The 17,442-nt window shown below is 44.3% G+C and overlaps 1 protein-coding gene across 1 annotated transcript; it reads left to right on the top strand.

Annotated features, from left to right (window-relative positions):
- Positions 1–220: 220 nt before the first annotated feature.
- Positions 221–15,070, top strand: LOC139277260 (elongation factor 1-alpha, somatic form-like). The gene is made up of 7 exons (XM_070895484.1): positions 221–364; positions 6,391–6,570; positions 7,697–7,993; positions 12,465–12,615; positions 12,701–12,957; positions 14,131–14,365; positions 14,949–15,070. Exons 1-7 carry the CDS (start codon positions 221–223, stop codon positions 15,068–15,070), a joined length of 1,386 nt encoding a protein of 461 aa, XP_070751585.1.
- Positions 15,071–17,442: the final 2,372 nt, after the last annotated feature.

The following is a 17,442-nucleotide window of genomic DNA, read 5'->3' as shown; positions in this document are numbered from 1 at the left end:
AGTTTACCGCCAAAAGTTTAATTTGTTTAATGTGTTGGTTTTAGTGCCCCCCTTTAATCAGGGGGCACTTGATTTATGGTTATCAACTAAAATAATTGCAGGTGCACAAGTGTCGAAGCGATAGGTTATCCAGCTAATATAAATTGCTGCTTTTGGTAGCAAGGTTATTCTTTTATTTTTTTTTCAGGTGTTTGTGCAGTTTTTTCTGAGTATCAGCACGATGGGCAAAGAGAAAATCCACATTAACATTGTAGTCATTGGCCATGTGGACTCTGGCAAATCCACGACTACTGGCCACTTAATCTACAAGTGTGGAGGGATTGACAAGAGGACAATTGAAAAGTTTGAGAAAGAAGCTGCAGAGGTACACCAGTTTTGTTAAAGTTTTTACTTGTGAGAAGGAATTTTTTTACTTGAAATGTTTGCTCTATATGATGGAGTTGCGGTTAATATAGTTCTTCTACATAAATCCTGACCCCTTTTAAAAGACTAATACTGACATTCTCCTGCTATGTTGGCTAGTGAACTGTGAAGGAGTATGTTGTTTTTTTTAAACAGTTAGGTTCCAAGTTTAATTTTTTATGGCCTGCTTGCCGTAAGCAAAGGATATTCTGATTGCAAAATCCCTTGAATGCTTATACCAGCATTTTCAGCAACGTTATATATTTTGGTATCTAATGGGCAATGTGCAATGTGCAATGGGCAATGGAAAATAAGAGGCCCAACATCGGAGGAGGAACGGCAGTTCAAGCAGCGCGAGTCTGGGATGCGTGGAGAGGCCGATAAGAGGCGTACTTATACAGCTCCAGCTGGGAGAAAAAGCAAAAAAGAAGTAGAAAGGAATCAAAAGGTGACGTCACAGCCAAAGGGGTAAGTGATTGGCTGGTGATTGGTGAGCAGCTTTTCTTTTTCTTTTTTATATCAGTAAGTAAGCTGTTAACATTATTGTCTTTTTCTTTTTTATATCAGTAAGTAACCTGTTAACATTGTTGTCGCTAAATTAAGCGTATCTAAGGGTTAAGTCATGGCAGGGGAGCTCGGTCACGTGAAATGCTCCTCCTGTACCATGTGGGAACTCAGGGACACTTCCGGTATCCCTGACGACTACGTGTGTGGGAAGTGTATCCACCTCCAGCACCTGACTAACCGCGTTGCAGATTTGGAGCTGAGGGTGGATTCACTCTGGAGCATCCACGATGCTGAGAATGACGTGAGTAGAACGTGTAGTGAGTTGGTCTTACCGCAGGTGAAGGATCCACAGCCAGCTAGGGAAGACCAGCAGGAAGAGCAGTGCAAGGAAGGTAGTGCAGGGGTCCCCTGCGGTCATCCCCCTGCAAAACAGATACACTGCTTTGAGTACTGTTGAGGGGGATGACTCATCAGGGGAGGGCAGCAGTAGCCAAGTTCATGGCACCGTGGATGGCTCTGTTGCACAGGAGGGCAGGAAAAAGAGTGGGAGAGCGATAGTGATAGCGGATTCAATTGTAAGGGGAATAGATAGGCGTTTCTGCGGCCGCAACCGAGACTCCAAGATGGTATGTTGCCTCCCTGATGCAAGGGTCAAGGATGTCTCGGAGCGGGTGCAGGACATTCTGAAAAGGGAGGGAGAACAGCCAGTTGTCGTGGTGCACATTGGTACCAACGACATAGGTAAAAAAAGGGATGAGTTCCTACGAGACGAATTTAAGGAGCTAGGAGCTAAATTAAAAAGTAGGACCTCAAAAGTAGTAATCTCGGGATTGCTACCAGTGCCACGTGCTAGTCAGAGTAGAAATCGCAGGATAGCGCAGATGAATACGTGGCTTGAGCAGTGGTGCAGCAGGGAGGGATTCACATTCCTGGGGCATTGGAACCGGTTCTGGGGGAGGTGGGACCAGTACAAACCGAACGGTCTGCACCTGGGCAGGACTGGAACCAATGTCCTCGGGGGAGTGTTTGCTAGTGCTGTTGGGGAGGAGTTAAACTAATATGGCAGGGGGATGGGAACCAATGCAGGGAGACAGAGAGAAACAAAATGGAGACAGAAGCAAAAGACAGAAAGGAGATGAGTAAAAGTGGAGGGCAGAGAAACCCAAGGCAAAAAACAAAAAGAGCCAATGTACAGCAAAATTCTAAAGGGTCAAAGTGTAATAAAAAGGCAAGCCTGAAAGCTCGGTGCCTCAATGCGAGAAGTATTCGGAACCCAGGAGAGGGCTCTGAGCTAGTTAGAGTGGGTGAGAGCGCAGATGAACAGGACCCCAAGAAAGAATGCAAAAGGCAGGAGGCAACAGAGCAGAGTAGCACTGGGGTAAGTGTAAACCACAAGGTGATAGGAAGGGACAATATGTATGAATATAAAGGGGCTGCAGGAGGGGTCAAAACTAAAAATCATGGTTTAAAAACTAGTATTAAAACACTTTACCTAAACACACGTAGCATTCGAAATAAAGTAAATGAGTTGACGGCACAAATCATTACAAATGGGTATGATTTGGTGGCCATTACAGAAACGTGGTTGCAGGGTGGCTAAGACTGGGAATTAAACATGCAGGGGTATCTGACAATTCGGAAGGATAGACAAGAAGGGAAAGGAGGTGGGGTAGCTCTGTTAATAAAGGATGATATTAGGGCAGTTGTGAGAGATGATATTGGCTCTAATGAACAAAATGTTGAATCATTGTGGGTGAAGATTAGAGATAGTAAGGGGAAAAAGTCACTGGTGGGCGTAGTTTATAGGCCCCCAAATAATATCTTCACAGTGGGGCGGACAATAATCAAGGGAATAATAGAGGCATGTGAAAAAGGAATGGCAGTAATCATGGGGGATTTTAACCTACATATCGATTGGTCAAATCAAATCGCACGGGGTAGCCTGGAGGAGGAATTCATGGAATGCATACAGGATTGTTTCTTAGAACAGTATGTTACAGAACCTACAAGGGAGCAAGCTATCTTAGATCTGGTCCTGTGTAATGAGACAGGAATAATAAACGATCTCCTAGTAAAAGATCCTCTCGGAATGAGTGATCACAGTATGGTTGAATTTGTAATACAGATTGAGGGTGAGAAAGTAGTGTCTCAAACGAGCGTACTATGCTTAAACAAAGGGGACTACAGTGGGATGAGGGCAGAGTTAGCTAAAGTAGACTGGGAACACAGACTAAATGGTGGCACAATTGAGGAACAGTGGAGGACTTTTAAGGAGCTCTTTCATAGTGTTCAACAAAAATATATTCCAGTGAAAAAGAAGGGTGGTAAGAGAAGGGATAACCAGCCGAGGATAACCAAGGAAATAAAGGAGAGTATCAAATTAAAAACCAATGCGTATAAGGTGGCCAAGGTTAGTGGGAAAATAGAAGATTGGGAAAATTTTAAACGAAGCAAAGAATGACTAAGAAAGCAGTAAAGAAAGGAAAGATAGATTACGAAAGTAAACTTGCGCAAAACATAAAAACAGATAGTAAAACAGGTAGTAAACAGATAGATATATAAAACGGAAGAGAGTGACTCAAGTAAATGTTGGTCCCTTAGAAGATGAGAAGGGGGATTTAATAATGGGAAATATGGAAATGGCTGAAACCTTAAACAATTATTTTGCTTCGGTCTTCACAGTGGAAGACACAAAACCATGCCAAAAATTGCTGGTCACGGGAATGTGGGAAGGGAGGACCTTGAGACAATCACGATCACTAGGAAGGTAGTGCTGGACAGGCTAATGGGACTCAAGGTAGACAAGTCCCCTGGGCCTGATGAAATGCATCCCAGGGTATTAAAAGAGATGGCGGAAGTTATAGCAGATGCATTCGTTATAATCTATCAAAATTCTCTGGACTCTGGGGAGGTACCATCGGATTGGAAAGTAGCTAATGTAACGCCTCTGTTTAAAAAAGCGGGCAGACAAAAGGCAGGTAACTATAGGCCGTTTAGTTTAATATCTGTAGTGGGGAAAATGCTTGAAGCTATCATTAAGGAAGAAATAGCTGGACATCTAGATAGGAATAGTGCAATCAAGCAGACTCAACATGGATTCATGAAGGGGAAATCATGTTTAACTAATTTACTGGAATTCTTTGAGGATATAACGAGCATGGTGGATAGAGGTGTACCGATGGATGTGGTGTATTTAGATTTCCAAAAGGCATTCGATAAAGTGCCACACAAAAGGTTACCGCAGAAGATAAAGGTACGCGGAGTCAGAGGAAATGTATTAACATGGATCGAGAATTGGCTGGCTAACAGAAAGCAGAGAGTCGGGATAAATGGGTCCTTTTCGGGTTGGAAATCGGTGGTTAGTGGTGTGCAACAGGGATCGGTGCTGGGACCACAACTGTTTACAATATACATAGATGACCTGGAAGAGGGGACAGAATGTAGTGTAACAAAATTTGCAGATGACACAAAGATTAGTGGGAAAGCGGGTTATGAAGAGGACACAGAGAGGCTGCAAAGAGATTTAGATAGGTTAAGCGAATGGGCTAAGGTTTGGCAGATGGAATACAATGTCGGAAAATGTGAGGTCATCCACCTTGGGAAAAAAAAACAGTAAAAGGGAATATTATTTGAATGGGGAGAAATTACAACATGCTGCAGTCAGCGGGACCTGGGGGTCCTTGTGCATGAATCCCAAAAAGTTAGTTTGCAGGTGCAGCAGGTAATTAGGAAGGCGAATGGAATGTTGGCCTTCATTGCGAGAGGGATGGAGTACAAAAGCAGGGAGGTCCTGCTGCAACTGTACAAGATATTGGTGAGGCCACACCTGTAGTACTGCGTGCAGTTTTGGTCACCTTACTTAAGGAAGGATATACTAGCCTTGGAGGGTGTACAGAGACGATTCACTAGGCTGATTCCGGAGATGAGGGGGTTACCTTATGATGATAGATTGAGTAGACTGGGTCTTTACTCGTTGGAGTTCAGAAGGATGAGGGGTAATCTTATAGAAACATTTAAAATAATGAAAGGGACAGACAAGATAGAGGCAGAGAGGTTGTTTCCACTGGTCGGGGAGACTAGAACTAGGGGGCACAGCCTCAAAATACGGGGGAGCCAATTTAAAACCGAGTTGAGAAGGAATTTCTTCTCCCAGAGGGTTGTGAATCTGTGGAATTCTCTGCCCAAGGAAGCAGTTGAGGCTAGCTCATTGAATGTATTCAAATCACAGATAGATAGATTTTTAACCAATAAGGGAATTAAGGGTTATGGGGAGTGGGCGGGTAAGTGGAGCTGAGTCCACGGCCAGATTAGCCATGATCTTTTTGAATGGCGGAGCAGGCTCGAGGGGCTAGATGGCCTACTCCTGTTCCTAATTCTTATGTTCTTATGTTCTTATGTGCCATTTGTTCCATATGCAGATAATACATTCTGTGGAGCCCTGATTCTTCAAGTGTAGGATTTAATTGCTAGTTTCTTTTTTTTAATGAAAAGGGACTTTAAATTGCACTTGTTCAGGGCCATGATTGGTGGAGTTGCCAGAATTTGATTCGGGCTGAGATAGTATTTCAGCATTCTTTCATTCTTCACTTGAGCTACTCTGATTTTGATTACTGAAGCTTCAAGCTCCTGTTAAACACTCCTCTAAAATCACAAACTGTCTTGTACTGAATCTTTGTCAATTTATTAGATAAAAGTTATTAAGACCTAATGGTAATTTTGACTTTGGATGATTGTGATTATAATGGGCAGCTGATCTGATAGTAGTGCAAACCATTTAATATTCCTCCATAGCTCTATAACCTGCCCAGGCCGACAGCTCTAACTTGCCCATCTTGTACATTTCAATGCTTGAAAGAGTTCAACCCTATTACCCAGTAAAATAGTGAAAGATGTTGGAGATTCTTTTATTTAAAAAAAAATCAAAAGTGAAACTTTCATCAGTGCAACCTGAGTCTTCAAAGCATGAACTTGAGGCTAATGGCATGTAATGTGCCTTTCCTGTGTTGAAAATGAAATTTGTTCCCAACTATAAAGCTGTAAAGTTAAACATGGAGTGCAACTGTAACCAAGCTATAAACATAAACCCACATGTTTGGTTAAATATATGATCAATCAAATTAATCAATAGGATAATTGTTGAACCAGTACTTTATTCCTAAGCTACTTTGTTGTAATTCAAGTATGAGCACTAATAAATGTTCATGATTGCCTCTTGTATTGTATTCCCTCCACATCCCCCCCCCCCCCATCACCAATTTCCACTCCTTGGTTACGGCCCTGGGTGAGTATATCTCGTATCCCTCACAGTGTAACTGCTAAGGAATGACTTTTTGGATGTCCAAGAAATTGTCTTGAGTGTGAGAGTTCTCTTGATTGATCACATTTTTGGTGGATGGGGTGGGGGGGAAAGAACCTGCTATGTATAATTGATGGGGAAGTGTTAAATGGTCTTGTAAGACTCTAACCACTTGTATCTTGCAGATGGGTAAAGGCTCCTTCAAGTATGCCTGGGTGCTGGATAAACTGAAGGCTGAGAGGGAGCGTGGTATTACAATCGATATTTCCCTGTGGAAGTTTGAAACCAGCAAGTACTACATCACCATCATTGATGCACCTGGGCACAGGGACTTCATAAAGAACATGATCACTGGCACTTCCCAGGTAGGCCTACATATCCAACTAGAGAACTATCTGTGGACATGTGAAAACCAGTTATTTCATGGGCTTTAGGACTTTAATGTAGTATATGCAAGCACTCTAGTCGTGACTCCATGAGGTAAGGATATTGTACTTAAACTGTAGTGACCTTAGTCTGTTTATTGCAGCTCCTTGAGTGAGGACACAATGAAGTGAGCTCCCTTTTATACTTGGTTACCTGCAATGTGCAGGTGACCCTTGGGTATAGGTATGGTGTATACAGGTATGGTGTATACAGTGTGAAGATACATTCAGTGGTCAAGTGTTACAGAACATACATTATACATACACAACAAATGAATATTCCAATATCTCCACACTTTCATTGAAAGGGGAAAGGAGAAAAGTATATGGAGATCTGAAGGGGAAATCCGGGGCAGTGACTCCATGAAGAGCTTGGGAGTATGTCAACAATTTACACTGTAATTATACATTTTAACTCATTTTAGGCACTTAATTTTAGTGTCATTGATGTAAAGTTTATCAACAGACCATCGCTTATCACCCCTCAAGAACCATGCCAAATCAAAAGACACTCTATTCTCTGGATCTAGTTCAGACAGTCTCCCAAACCCCACCCCACCTTCTTTACAGCCATCAGCCATATTATTCTTCCAACCCATTCATACTAGCACTCTACTCTTGTTTTCTCCCCCCACCCTCCCACACAAACCAGTTAAGTTACAATTCTTTCACTCTTTTTAGTTCAACCTGACATTATCTACTACTTTCCCCTTCCTGCAACTGCACTAGTTTATCTCTTGCCTGAGTCTGCTGGCTAAGGCATGGCAACAGGTGCCCTTTCAGCATTGGGGTTGCAGCCCCTGTATACTGTAGATAGGAATTCCACAAATCGAGGTCTGTGCTGTTGAGACATTCTCTAATGTTAGCATGGAATTCTCAGATGGCATGCACGGAAGTGAACCCTTCCAAGATATATCCAGGCTATTTGTTAAACCTGGAAACAACCCTTGAACCAGCATAGCAAAATTCTGTCTGATAGCAACATGTGCTGTACATGTCCTTTTTTTTTCCTCTTCTTGACAAATAGTCAGTGAAGTTACTGTCTAAGAAAGGACTTTGTTTTCAGGCTGACTGTGCGGTGCTAATTGTGGCTGCAGGTGTAGGAGAGTTTGAGGCTGGCATTTCAAAGAATGGACAGACCAGGGAACATGCGCTCCTGGCCTTCACCTTGGGCGTCAAGCAGCTGATTGTTGGAGTCAACAAGATGGACTCCACAGAGCCCCCCTACAGCTGCTCGAGATTTGGAGAAATTATGGTAGAAGTAAGCACGTACATCAAGAAGATTGGCTACAACCCTGATGCGGTGGCATTTGTACCAATTTCAGGATGGCATGGGGACAACATGCAGGAATGCAGCACTAAAGTAAGTGACCATTTTATTTTGTAATCTGCTATTAGACTGTTGAATGCCAACTATTATAATTTTGAAAGGTGGAAAATCAGAACCATACTATAGTTACATAGGGCCCAAGTTTCCACAGGATAAAAAACGGGCGCCCCCCCGAGCTGGGCGCCCGTTTTTCGCGCCTAAAACGGCGCCAGAAAAAAAACGTGCTATTCTCGAGCGCTTTGCAGCTCCTTGTCTGTTTGGCGCGGCGCCCAGGAGGGCGGAGCCTACACTCGCGCCGATTTTGTAAGTGGGAGGGGGCGGGTACTATTTAAATTAGTTTTTTCCTGCCGGCAACGCTGCGCGTGCGCGTTGGAGCGTTCGCGCATGCTCAGTGTGAAAAAAACATTGGCACTCGGTCATTTTTGTAGTTCTTGTAGCTGTTTAATTTTTGAACATTTTTTTAATAAAAGCGCATTGCCATCAGCACTTCAGCACTTGCAGCCTTCTCACTGTCTCCTTCCCCTCCCTCCCCTCCACGGCAACAAACCGCTGTTTCCTTCCCCTCCCTCCCCTCCGCGGCAACAAACCGCTGTCTCCTTCCCCTCCCTCCCCTCCACGGCAACAAACCGCTGTCTCCTTCCCCTCCCTCCCCTCCACGGCGGCAAACCGCTGTCTCCTTCCCCTCCCTCCCCTCCGCGGCAACAAACCGCTGTCTCCTTCCCCTCCCTCCCCTCCGCGGCAACAAACCGCTGTCTCCTTCCCCTCCCTCCCCTCCGCGGCAACAAACCGCTGTCTCCTTCCCCTCCCTCCCTCCGCGGGAAATAACGTGCGCCTCCTCTCCCCTCCCCTCCCCCCGCGGGCAGAATGGGCGCCTCCCCCCCTCCCCGCGGGAAAGAACGGGCGCCTCCTCTCCCCTCCACCCCCCCCCCCCCCCGCGGGCAGAACGGGCGCCTCCCCCTCCCCCCATCCGCGGGAAGAACGGGCGCCTCAGGCTGACTGCAGAATTCTCCTTGCCTGAAGCACTTTTACACAGGTAGGAAGATGGTTTATTTAATCTTTTCTTTGCTTATAAATGTTTATTCAGGTTGGATTTATTTGTATAATATTTGTAGAAGTATAAATAAGGATTTATTGTAGAATTTAATGAGTTCCCTTCCCCCCCCTCCCCCCCCCACCTCGTTCTGGACGCCTAATTTGTAACCTGCGCCTGATTTTTTAATGTGTAGAACAGGTTTTTTCAGTTGTACAAAAATCTTCACTTGCTCCATTCTACTTTAGTTTGGAGTACCTTTTCATGGTGGAAACTTTGAAATCAGGCGTCAGTGGCCGGACACGCCCCCTTTTGAAGAAAAAATTCTCTTCCAAAGTAGAACTGTTCTACCTGACTAGAACTGCAGAAAAAAAAATGTGGAGAATTGCGATTTCTAAGATAGTCCGTTCTCCACCAGTTGCTCCTAAAAATCAGGCGCAAATCATGTGGAAACTTGGGCCCATAGTATTACATAGTATTACAGCACAGAAACAGGCCATTCAGCCCAACAGATCCATGCTGGTGTTTATGCTCCACACGAGCCTCCTCCCACCCATCTTCATCTAACCCAATCAACATATCCTTGTATTTTTTCGTTCCTCCTGTGTTTCTCTAGCTTCCCCTTCAATACATCTAGTAGAATAATGGGAGTAATTATGTTTCATAGGCTCTGTCCACAAGTTACTGGCATAGCTTGTGGGTCATCAACTTTCATGCTACAAAGTTTTACATGGACCATGGATTAGTGATCTCTCTCGACAACTGAAGCTTGAGTAACCAGAGCAGTAACTATGCCATGCCCAATCCTTTCAAATTGCAACTTTTTGAAGTTCGTTTTGAAGTTGGTTCTTGCCTGGAGGTGGAAACATAGAAACATAGAAACATAGAAAATAGGCGCAGGAGTAGGCCATTCGGCCCTTCGAGCCTGCACCACCATTCAATATGATCATGGCTGATCATGCAACTTCAGTACCCCATTCCTACTTTCTCTCCATACCCCTTGATCCCTTTAGCCGTAAGGGCCACATCTAACTCCCTTTTGAATATATCTAATGAACTGGCCTCAACATCTTTCTGTGGTAGAGAATTCCACAGGTTCACAATTCTCTGAGTGAAGAAGTTTCTCCTCATCTCGATCCTAAATGGCTTACCCCTTATCCTTAGACTGTGACCCCTTGTTCTGGACTTCACCAACATCAGGAACATTCTTCCTGCATCTAACCTGTCCAATCCCATCAGAGTCTTATATGGTGGAGGGATGTTTTATCTTCCTGCAAACCTCTTGCTTTAATAGTTCTGAAATCAATAACGATAATGCATCTATTCTACTGTCTAAACATTTGCTAGCAATTCTTGTAGCCAATCCTAGCCTACAGTAATTTCTTTTTTAAATTGGAAGTATACATGCAAGCAAAACACACACACACACACACACACACACAAGGCAGACCTCTCCTATTGACAATTTGTGCTGCTAAGTTGGGGTCCTGGTCACTGCTGCAGAAATGACTTGGACTATCGAGTCATTCTTCCCTGCCCCATTCGGTTATGGACAGGACTGACTTAAGTCCGCTTAAAAAAACACTGCAGCATTAAACAAGGTTAGCATAATATGGTCATCATATAAAAAGCGTCATCATCATAGGCACTCCCTCTGAGTTGAGGATGACTTGCTTCCACTCTAAGTGAGTTCTCAAGTGGCTGAAGAGTCCAATGTGGGACCTACAGTCTCTGTCACAGGTGGGTCAGACAGTGGTTGAAGGAAAGGGTGGGTGGGTGGAGGAGCTTGGGTTGACGCACGCTCCTTCCGCTGTCTGCTTGCTCTCGGCGATGAGACTCGAGGTGCACAGGACCCTCCCGGATGCTCTTCCTCCACTTTGTGGCCCACCCAATGGAGCTGATCGAGCGCGGTCAGTGCTTCGATGCTGGGGATGTTGGCCTGAAACGCACCATTAACAGGTATTGATGGCCCCATTACTACCCGCATTGTCCATTGCGATGGCAAGAATTGCTGTTCAGCTAGCCATTGTCTCTGTTGAATTCCCCCTTTGGGTTCAACTGCATGCTGGGGCATGTCCAATTGCCCTTGTCTGCCTAGAGAACTGTGTGCCGCGTTAACAATGTTGACTCCCTGGTCGTTTGCCGCATTTGAGCCAAGATTTTTGCCATAAATCATTCTGGTCTCTTCCTCCCCTGAGATAATTGTCTGGGCTATCAGAGCCGCCGCTTCCAAGGTCAAGTCTTCGGTCTCAATCAGTTTCCTGAAAATCCAAGCGTGCCCGATGCCCTCAATAAAAAAGTCTCGTGGCATCTCCACTCTGCATGCATCTGGGAACTTACATAGGCTCGTCAGTCGCCGGATATCTGGCACGAAGTTTGGAACGCTTTGCCCTTCTCGCCGCCGATGCGTGTAAAACCGGTGTCTCGCCATGCGCATGCTGCTCGCCGGTTTAAGGTGTTCCCCGATCAACTTACTGAGCTCTTCTAACGTCTTGTCCGCCGGCTTCTCTGGCGCTAGAAGGCCCTTCCTCAGGGAGTATGTTCTGGATCCACAAATCGTCAGGAGATGAGCCCTGCGTTTGTTGGCCGAATCCGGTCCCAACCATTCCTTGGTGACAAAACTTTGCTGTAGTCTCTCAATAAAGTCGTTCCAATCATCACCAACACAGTACCTCTCTTCTGTGCTGCTTGTGGCCATGCTCACAAGGTTTAAATCCCAGTTTCTCGTCGCCAATAATATGTCCTTGCTATACAGTACAAATGCACACGAGGCCCATACTTGAGAGAAGATCATTCTGTGACCAGTTACCTTTATTACCAAGACCTCACGAGAGAGACAGTGGGTGGAGCTTCTCCTTTTATACCTGAAAGTCCAGGCGAGGAGTGTCTCCCACAAGTTAGCCCCCTGTGGTCAGTATTCTCAAGGTGTCCAACTTAGGTAAGCTTATAGATGTGTTACAATGACAGTTGAATACATGACAGATATAGAAGAGGAAAGACTGGAGGAGGCTCATTTGGAGCATAAACGCTGGCATGGACTGGTTAGGCCGAATAGCCTGTTACTGTGCTGTATAGCCTATGTAATTTGCTTACAACAAGTGATCTGGGGCTAAATTACAACGTGGGCTAGCTTGCTCCCCTCGCCACTCTTGACCTCAATTGTGTAGTAATATTTCTGATTGTTCATGGGGTTTGTTCATTTTATTTCCATTTTGAACCCCTTAAGAATTATTTGCACCCACTTGTGATTATATATTTGAATTGGTCTGCACTTCCCCCCCTTTTTAGTAGGGCTCAATACTTGCCTCAAGTTGTATTCTTGACAGTCATTTAAAAAAATTGCTCTGCACTGGAACCTTTTAGTGCATAGACCTTGATTTTAATTTGGGTCTGGCTGGCAAACTCCTCAAACTTTAGTCGAAATTTCTCCTCCAAACAGAATGTGCTGTGCATCTAATGCTACTGTTATTACAGATGCCCTGGTTCAAAGGTTGGAAAATGGACCGCAAGGAAGGCAGTGCTATTGGTATCACCCTGTTGGAAGCTCTGGACGCTATCTTGCCTCCATCACGCCCCACAAACAAGCCCCTTCGTCTCCCCGTACAAGATGTCTACAAGATTGGAGGTGGGTTCCGATTCATCTATGCTGAATACATGGTCATTGTATTTCAAAAGTTAAACTCTAACTTTCTTCTGCCATGTGTATTCAGGGATTGGTACTGTGCCAGTGGGCAGAGTGGAAACTGGAATCCTGAAGGCTGGCATGGTGGTGACTTTTGCTCCTGTTAACCTCTCCACTGAAGTGAAATCTGTGGAGATGCACCATGAAGCTGTTGCAGAAGCAATGCCCGGGGACAACGTGGGCTTCAATGTCAAGAATGTGTCGACCATGGATATTCGACGTGGAAATGTTGCTGGAGACAGCAAGAATGATCCTCCTTTGGAAACTGGCAGTTTCACAGCCCAGGTGAGCAAGCAGGGCATGATGGGCCTTAATGTCTAGAATGTTGGTCAACAACAATTTTAATTTTATAATGGTGCCTTTTAATGTGGTAAAATGTTCCAAGGCATTATCAGAATATTTGACACTGAACCACATGCGATATTGGGACAGGTGACGAACCTTGGTCAGAGGTAGGTTTGAAGAAGCGTCTTAAGAGCGTATTGGGGAGGGAATGCCAGAGCTTTGAGTCTAGACCGCTGAAAGCACCACCACCACCAATTGAGGGGTAAAGGGAATTGGGTCCACTAGGGCAGAAATGGAGCAACATGGAGTTCTGAGGATTGTAGTGCTGGAGGAGATTAGAGATGGGATGGAGCAAGGCCATGGAGAGATTGCTGACCAATTGAAAACTCTTCGTCAAATAGTTGAAATGTATTTAATTTCTTCCTTCTGAACTAAACCGGAGTATTTGAGATTTAAGTGATCCTGTTGTAGAGGAGCAGGGCTATTGATGTGCTGATGGGAGTCCTGTCTTCATTTGATTGGCTTGATTGCCTTATTTAAATTTCAAAATCCAGAAAAGCTATGTTAATCTTTGTCCACACCAAAACGCCAAACAATTTTTGGCTTGCAACTCACTACATGCACTGCATTGTTATTAATTAATGTAAATTAACTTGGGTCTAGTATTTCCCTTAGCAGAGGGGTCAATAACAAGGGGGCGTAGATTTAAAGTAATAGATCGAAGGCAGAGGGGTCAATAACTAGCTGGCATAGATTTAAAGTAATTGATAGAAGGATTAGTGGGGAACTTTTTTCATTGAAAGGGTGGTGGAGGTCTGGAACTCATTGCCTGGTAGAGGCAGAAACCCTCATCCAATTTTAAAGTGTTTGGATATGCACTTGAAGCACTGTAACCTGCAAGGCTACGGACCAAGAGCTGGGAAGTGGCGGTTAGGCTGGATAGCTTTTTGTGCACCGGCACGATGGGCCGAATGGCCTCCTTCCGTGCTGTAAATATATGATTCTATTCTAGAAGTACAAGCAAGACTTGATTGTGCTAACTTGACCCTATCTAACCCTGTTCTTTGTAATAAACACTTGTAACCTTGGTCCAGTGATGGAAATGCTAGATTACCAGCTGTAGGTGGAACAGCATTCTGTGCTCTATTTGCCGACCATGCTGTTTGTTCTCAGGTGATCATTCTGAACCACCCTGGACAGATCAATGCTGGCTACTCCCCTGTACTGGATTGCCACACGGCACATATTGCCTGCAAATTCTCTGAGCTGAAGCAGAAGATTGATCGTCGTTCTGGCAAGAAACTGGAGGACAACCCAAAGAGTTTGAAGTCTGGAGATGCTGGCATCATTGTGATGATCCCACGGAAGCCTATGTGTGTGGAGACGTTCGCTGCTTATCCTCCACTTGGTGAGAATGATACTTTTTAAACCTCCTGCTATTCACCAACTTTCCCAGTTTCGACAAACTTAATAGAGTTGGTGGCCTGCTTCTTGCTATATTGCCCTTCTCTATCAGGTGTAACGTAAGTACATGTGTCACCCACTTCCACTTGAATTTTCAGAAAATACGAACATCAGAAATAGGAGCAGGAGGAGCCGGCCTGCTCCACCATTCGATAGGATCACAGCTGATCATCAACCTGAACTCCACTTCCTGCCCGATCTCCACATCCCTTGATTCTCCTAGAGTCCAAAAATCTATCTATCTCCGCCTTAAATATATTCAGAGACTCAGCATCTACAGCCCTCTGGGGCAGAGAATTCCAAAGGTTCACAACCCTCAGTGAAGAAATTCCTCAGTTCGGCCTTAAATGGCCTTCCCCTTATCCTGAGACTATGCCCCCTAGTTCTGGACACTCCAGCCAGGGGAAATGACCTCTCTGCATCTACCCTGTCAATCCCCCTTCTTGCTGTATTGCCCTTCTCGATCTCATTATACATGGGGGACGGGCTAGGGAGAAAGATTAATCAAACAATTTGTTTTGCTGCAGGTCGTTTTGCAGTGCATGACATGAGGCAGACGTTGGCTGTTGGAGTGATCAAGGCTATAGAGAAGAAGGCTACTGGACCTGGTAAAGTGACCAAGTCTGCTGAAAAGGCTCAGAAGAAGTGACCCTGAATCACACGATCGTTCTACCAGCTATGTAAATGTAGGCAAGTTTTGAAAGCAACAGTACAATAAAATCTTAAAAGTAACCTCTGTAATAAGTTATTTAGCTTGCATTTGTTGTCTATCTCCAACAGCCTGGAGTCCAATTTTTTAAACTGATGGACTAACATAATTCCTCAGATTTGCTTTTCTATTTGAATAATCTACCTGCTGTTCAATGTTCCCTGTAAGCTATGCTGTGTTCTGCACAGCCTTTTTCTTTTAATGTGTGGTTCCTTTAAATTTCTGCGCATGCGCGTAATTTCCAATGTAAGAACCAGTGAGTAGCCTGCATGGGACCTTTTCCATTATTTCGCAGCTTTGAGGGAACATTGCAGCTGTTGGACTTCCTCACGTTATACCGGCCTGCAACTAATGGATTTAAATGCTCTTTCGCATTAACTTCTCACGAGGCAAAAGATATAGGAGTGATGTGACGGTTGTGGGCTCACTAAATTTAACGTAAAGGTGTCTTTTGACCAGTGCAACAGTATACCAGCACTTGTATTGTTGCTTGTTGCAATCAGCACCTTCCTCAAAAGTGAACTTTCCGGATCTGACTACTAGATTTAGAAGTGTTTAGCGGCTGCCTTCAAATCTAAAATCTGTCTTTGTTTTTTAAAGGTTTCTGCCCTCCTGATAGCTAGCAAAATCAGCTGTTACAATGGCAACAGATTCTGACCACTTCAAAAGTATGCCATCTTTGTTTGGGTGACTTTAATTTTCCTGGAATTCAGTGGCACAATGGTTTATCTTCTGGTGGGAAATGCATCTGACTTTTATTGAGTAATTCAACATGTTAATGCAGTAACTAGGGATAATATTAGATGTAGCGACCTCTTATATCTGGCCTCCATGTGAGGAACATTTGGGCAACGGCGATCACATTAGTTTCAATTGGCTGGTAGAACTAAGAATCCACAACACTTAATTAAAGGGGCAAAATTTGCTAAAATGGTGGATGATTTGGAACTGGTTAAATTGGCTAACCCCACTAGGTGGTGATGATACTGATATAGAATACAAATGGAAAGCTTAAGAACCAGATTTTTAAAAAAATGTAAGACAAGTATAAATATCAAGTGGGAAGAAAAAGCCAAGCTGGCTGCAGTCATGTACAAAGACAAATAAGATGTAAACAAATTTCAATAAATTGAAAGGTATCTAATACTCAAATAGAGGAATAGTTAAGAAAACAAAGGCTGCTATTAGATTAGCTAAAAGGATAATGGGAAAGAGAATTGTAGACAATTGTGCAAGTAATGGGTAAAGCTCTTAAGTATGACGCATCAGAACTGTGTATCAGGCCATTGAAGGATGTTCAAGGACAGGTTATAATGGACTTACTAGGTATGTGAGAAATATTAAATGAGTACTTTGCATCCGTCTTCACGCTTGAATGATGCTCTACTGTTAGAATTTAATAATAATAACATAGAACGTAGCTTTAGACAGCATTGTGAACCCAAAAATAAACAGAACAGTCAGACCAGATGCTATCCACGTGAGGGTGCTTAGAGATGGCACACATGCTGTGTGAGCCCCTAGCCCATATTTTTAATAACTCACTGCACTCTGGGACAGTTCCTGTCGACTGGAAGGAGGCTAATGTAGTACCAATCATTAGAAACATAGAAAATAGGCGCAGGAATAGGCCATTTGGCCCTTCGAGCCAGCACCACCATTCAATAAGATCATGGCTGATCATTCACCTCAGTACCCCTTTCCTGCTTTCTCTCCATACCCCTTGATCCCTTTAGCCATAAGGGCCATATCTAACTCCCCCTTGAATATATCCAATGAACTGGCATCAACAACTCTCTGCGGTAGAGAATTCCACAGGTTAACAACTCTCTGAGTGAAGAAGTTTCTCCTTATCTCAGTCCTAAATGGCTTACCCCTTATCCTTCGACTATGTCCCCTGGTTCTGGACTTCCCCAACATCGGGAACATTCTTCCTGCATCTAACCTGTCCAGACCTGTCAGAATTTTATATGTTTCTTTGAGATCCCCTCTCATCCTTCTAAACTCCAGTAAATACAGGCCCAGTCGATCCAGTCTCTCCTCATATGTCAGTCCTGCCATCCCAGGAATCAGTCTGGTGAACCTTCGCTGCACTCCCTCAATAGCAAGAATGTCTTTCCTCAGATTAGGAGACCAAAACTGAACACAATATTCCAGGTGAGGCCTCACTAAGGCCCTGTACAACTGCAGTAAGAACTCCCTGCTCCTATACTCAAATCCCCTAGCTATGAAGGCCAACATACCATTTGCCTTCTTCACTGCCTGCTGAACCTGCATGGCAACTTTCAATGACTGATGTACCATGACACCCA

This window comes from Pristiophorus japonicus, chromosome 12, assembly GCF_044704955.1.
Source record: "Pristiophorus japonicus isolate sPriJap1 chromosome 12, sPriJap1.hap1, whole genome shotgun sequence".
Classification (NCBI taxonomy): Eukaryota; Metazoa; Chordata; class Chondrichthyes; family Pristiophoridae; genus Pristiophorus; species Pristiophorus japonicus.
The sequence above is the reverse complement of the archived record's forward strand: the minus strand, read 5'-3'. Positions and strand labels throughout refer to the sequence as shown.

Bases quoted from the DNA above. Each gene is read 5' to 3' on its own strand.
- LOC139277260 (XM_070895484.1), top strand. From the start codon at position 221: ATGGGCAAAGAGAAAATCCACATTAACATTGTAGTCATTGGCCATGTG. The intron at 12,616-12,700 runs GTGGGTTCCGAT...ATGTGTATTCAG, and splicing joins AGATGTCTACAAGATTGGAG to GGATTGGTACTGTGCCAGTG. The intron at 14,366-14,948 runs GTGAGAATGATA...GTTTTGCTGCAG, and splicing joins CGCTGCTTATCCTCCACTTG to GTCGTTTTGCAGTGCATGAC.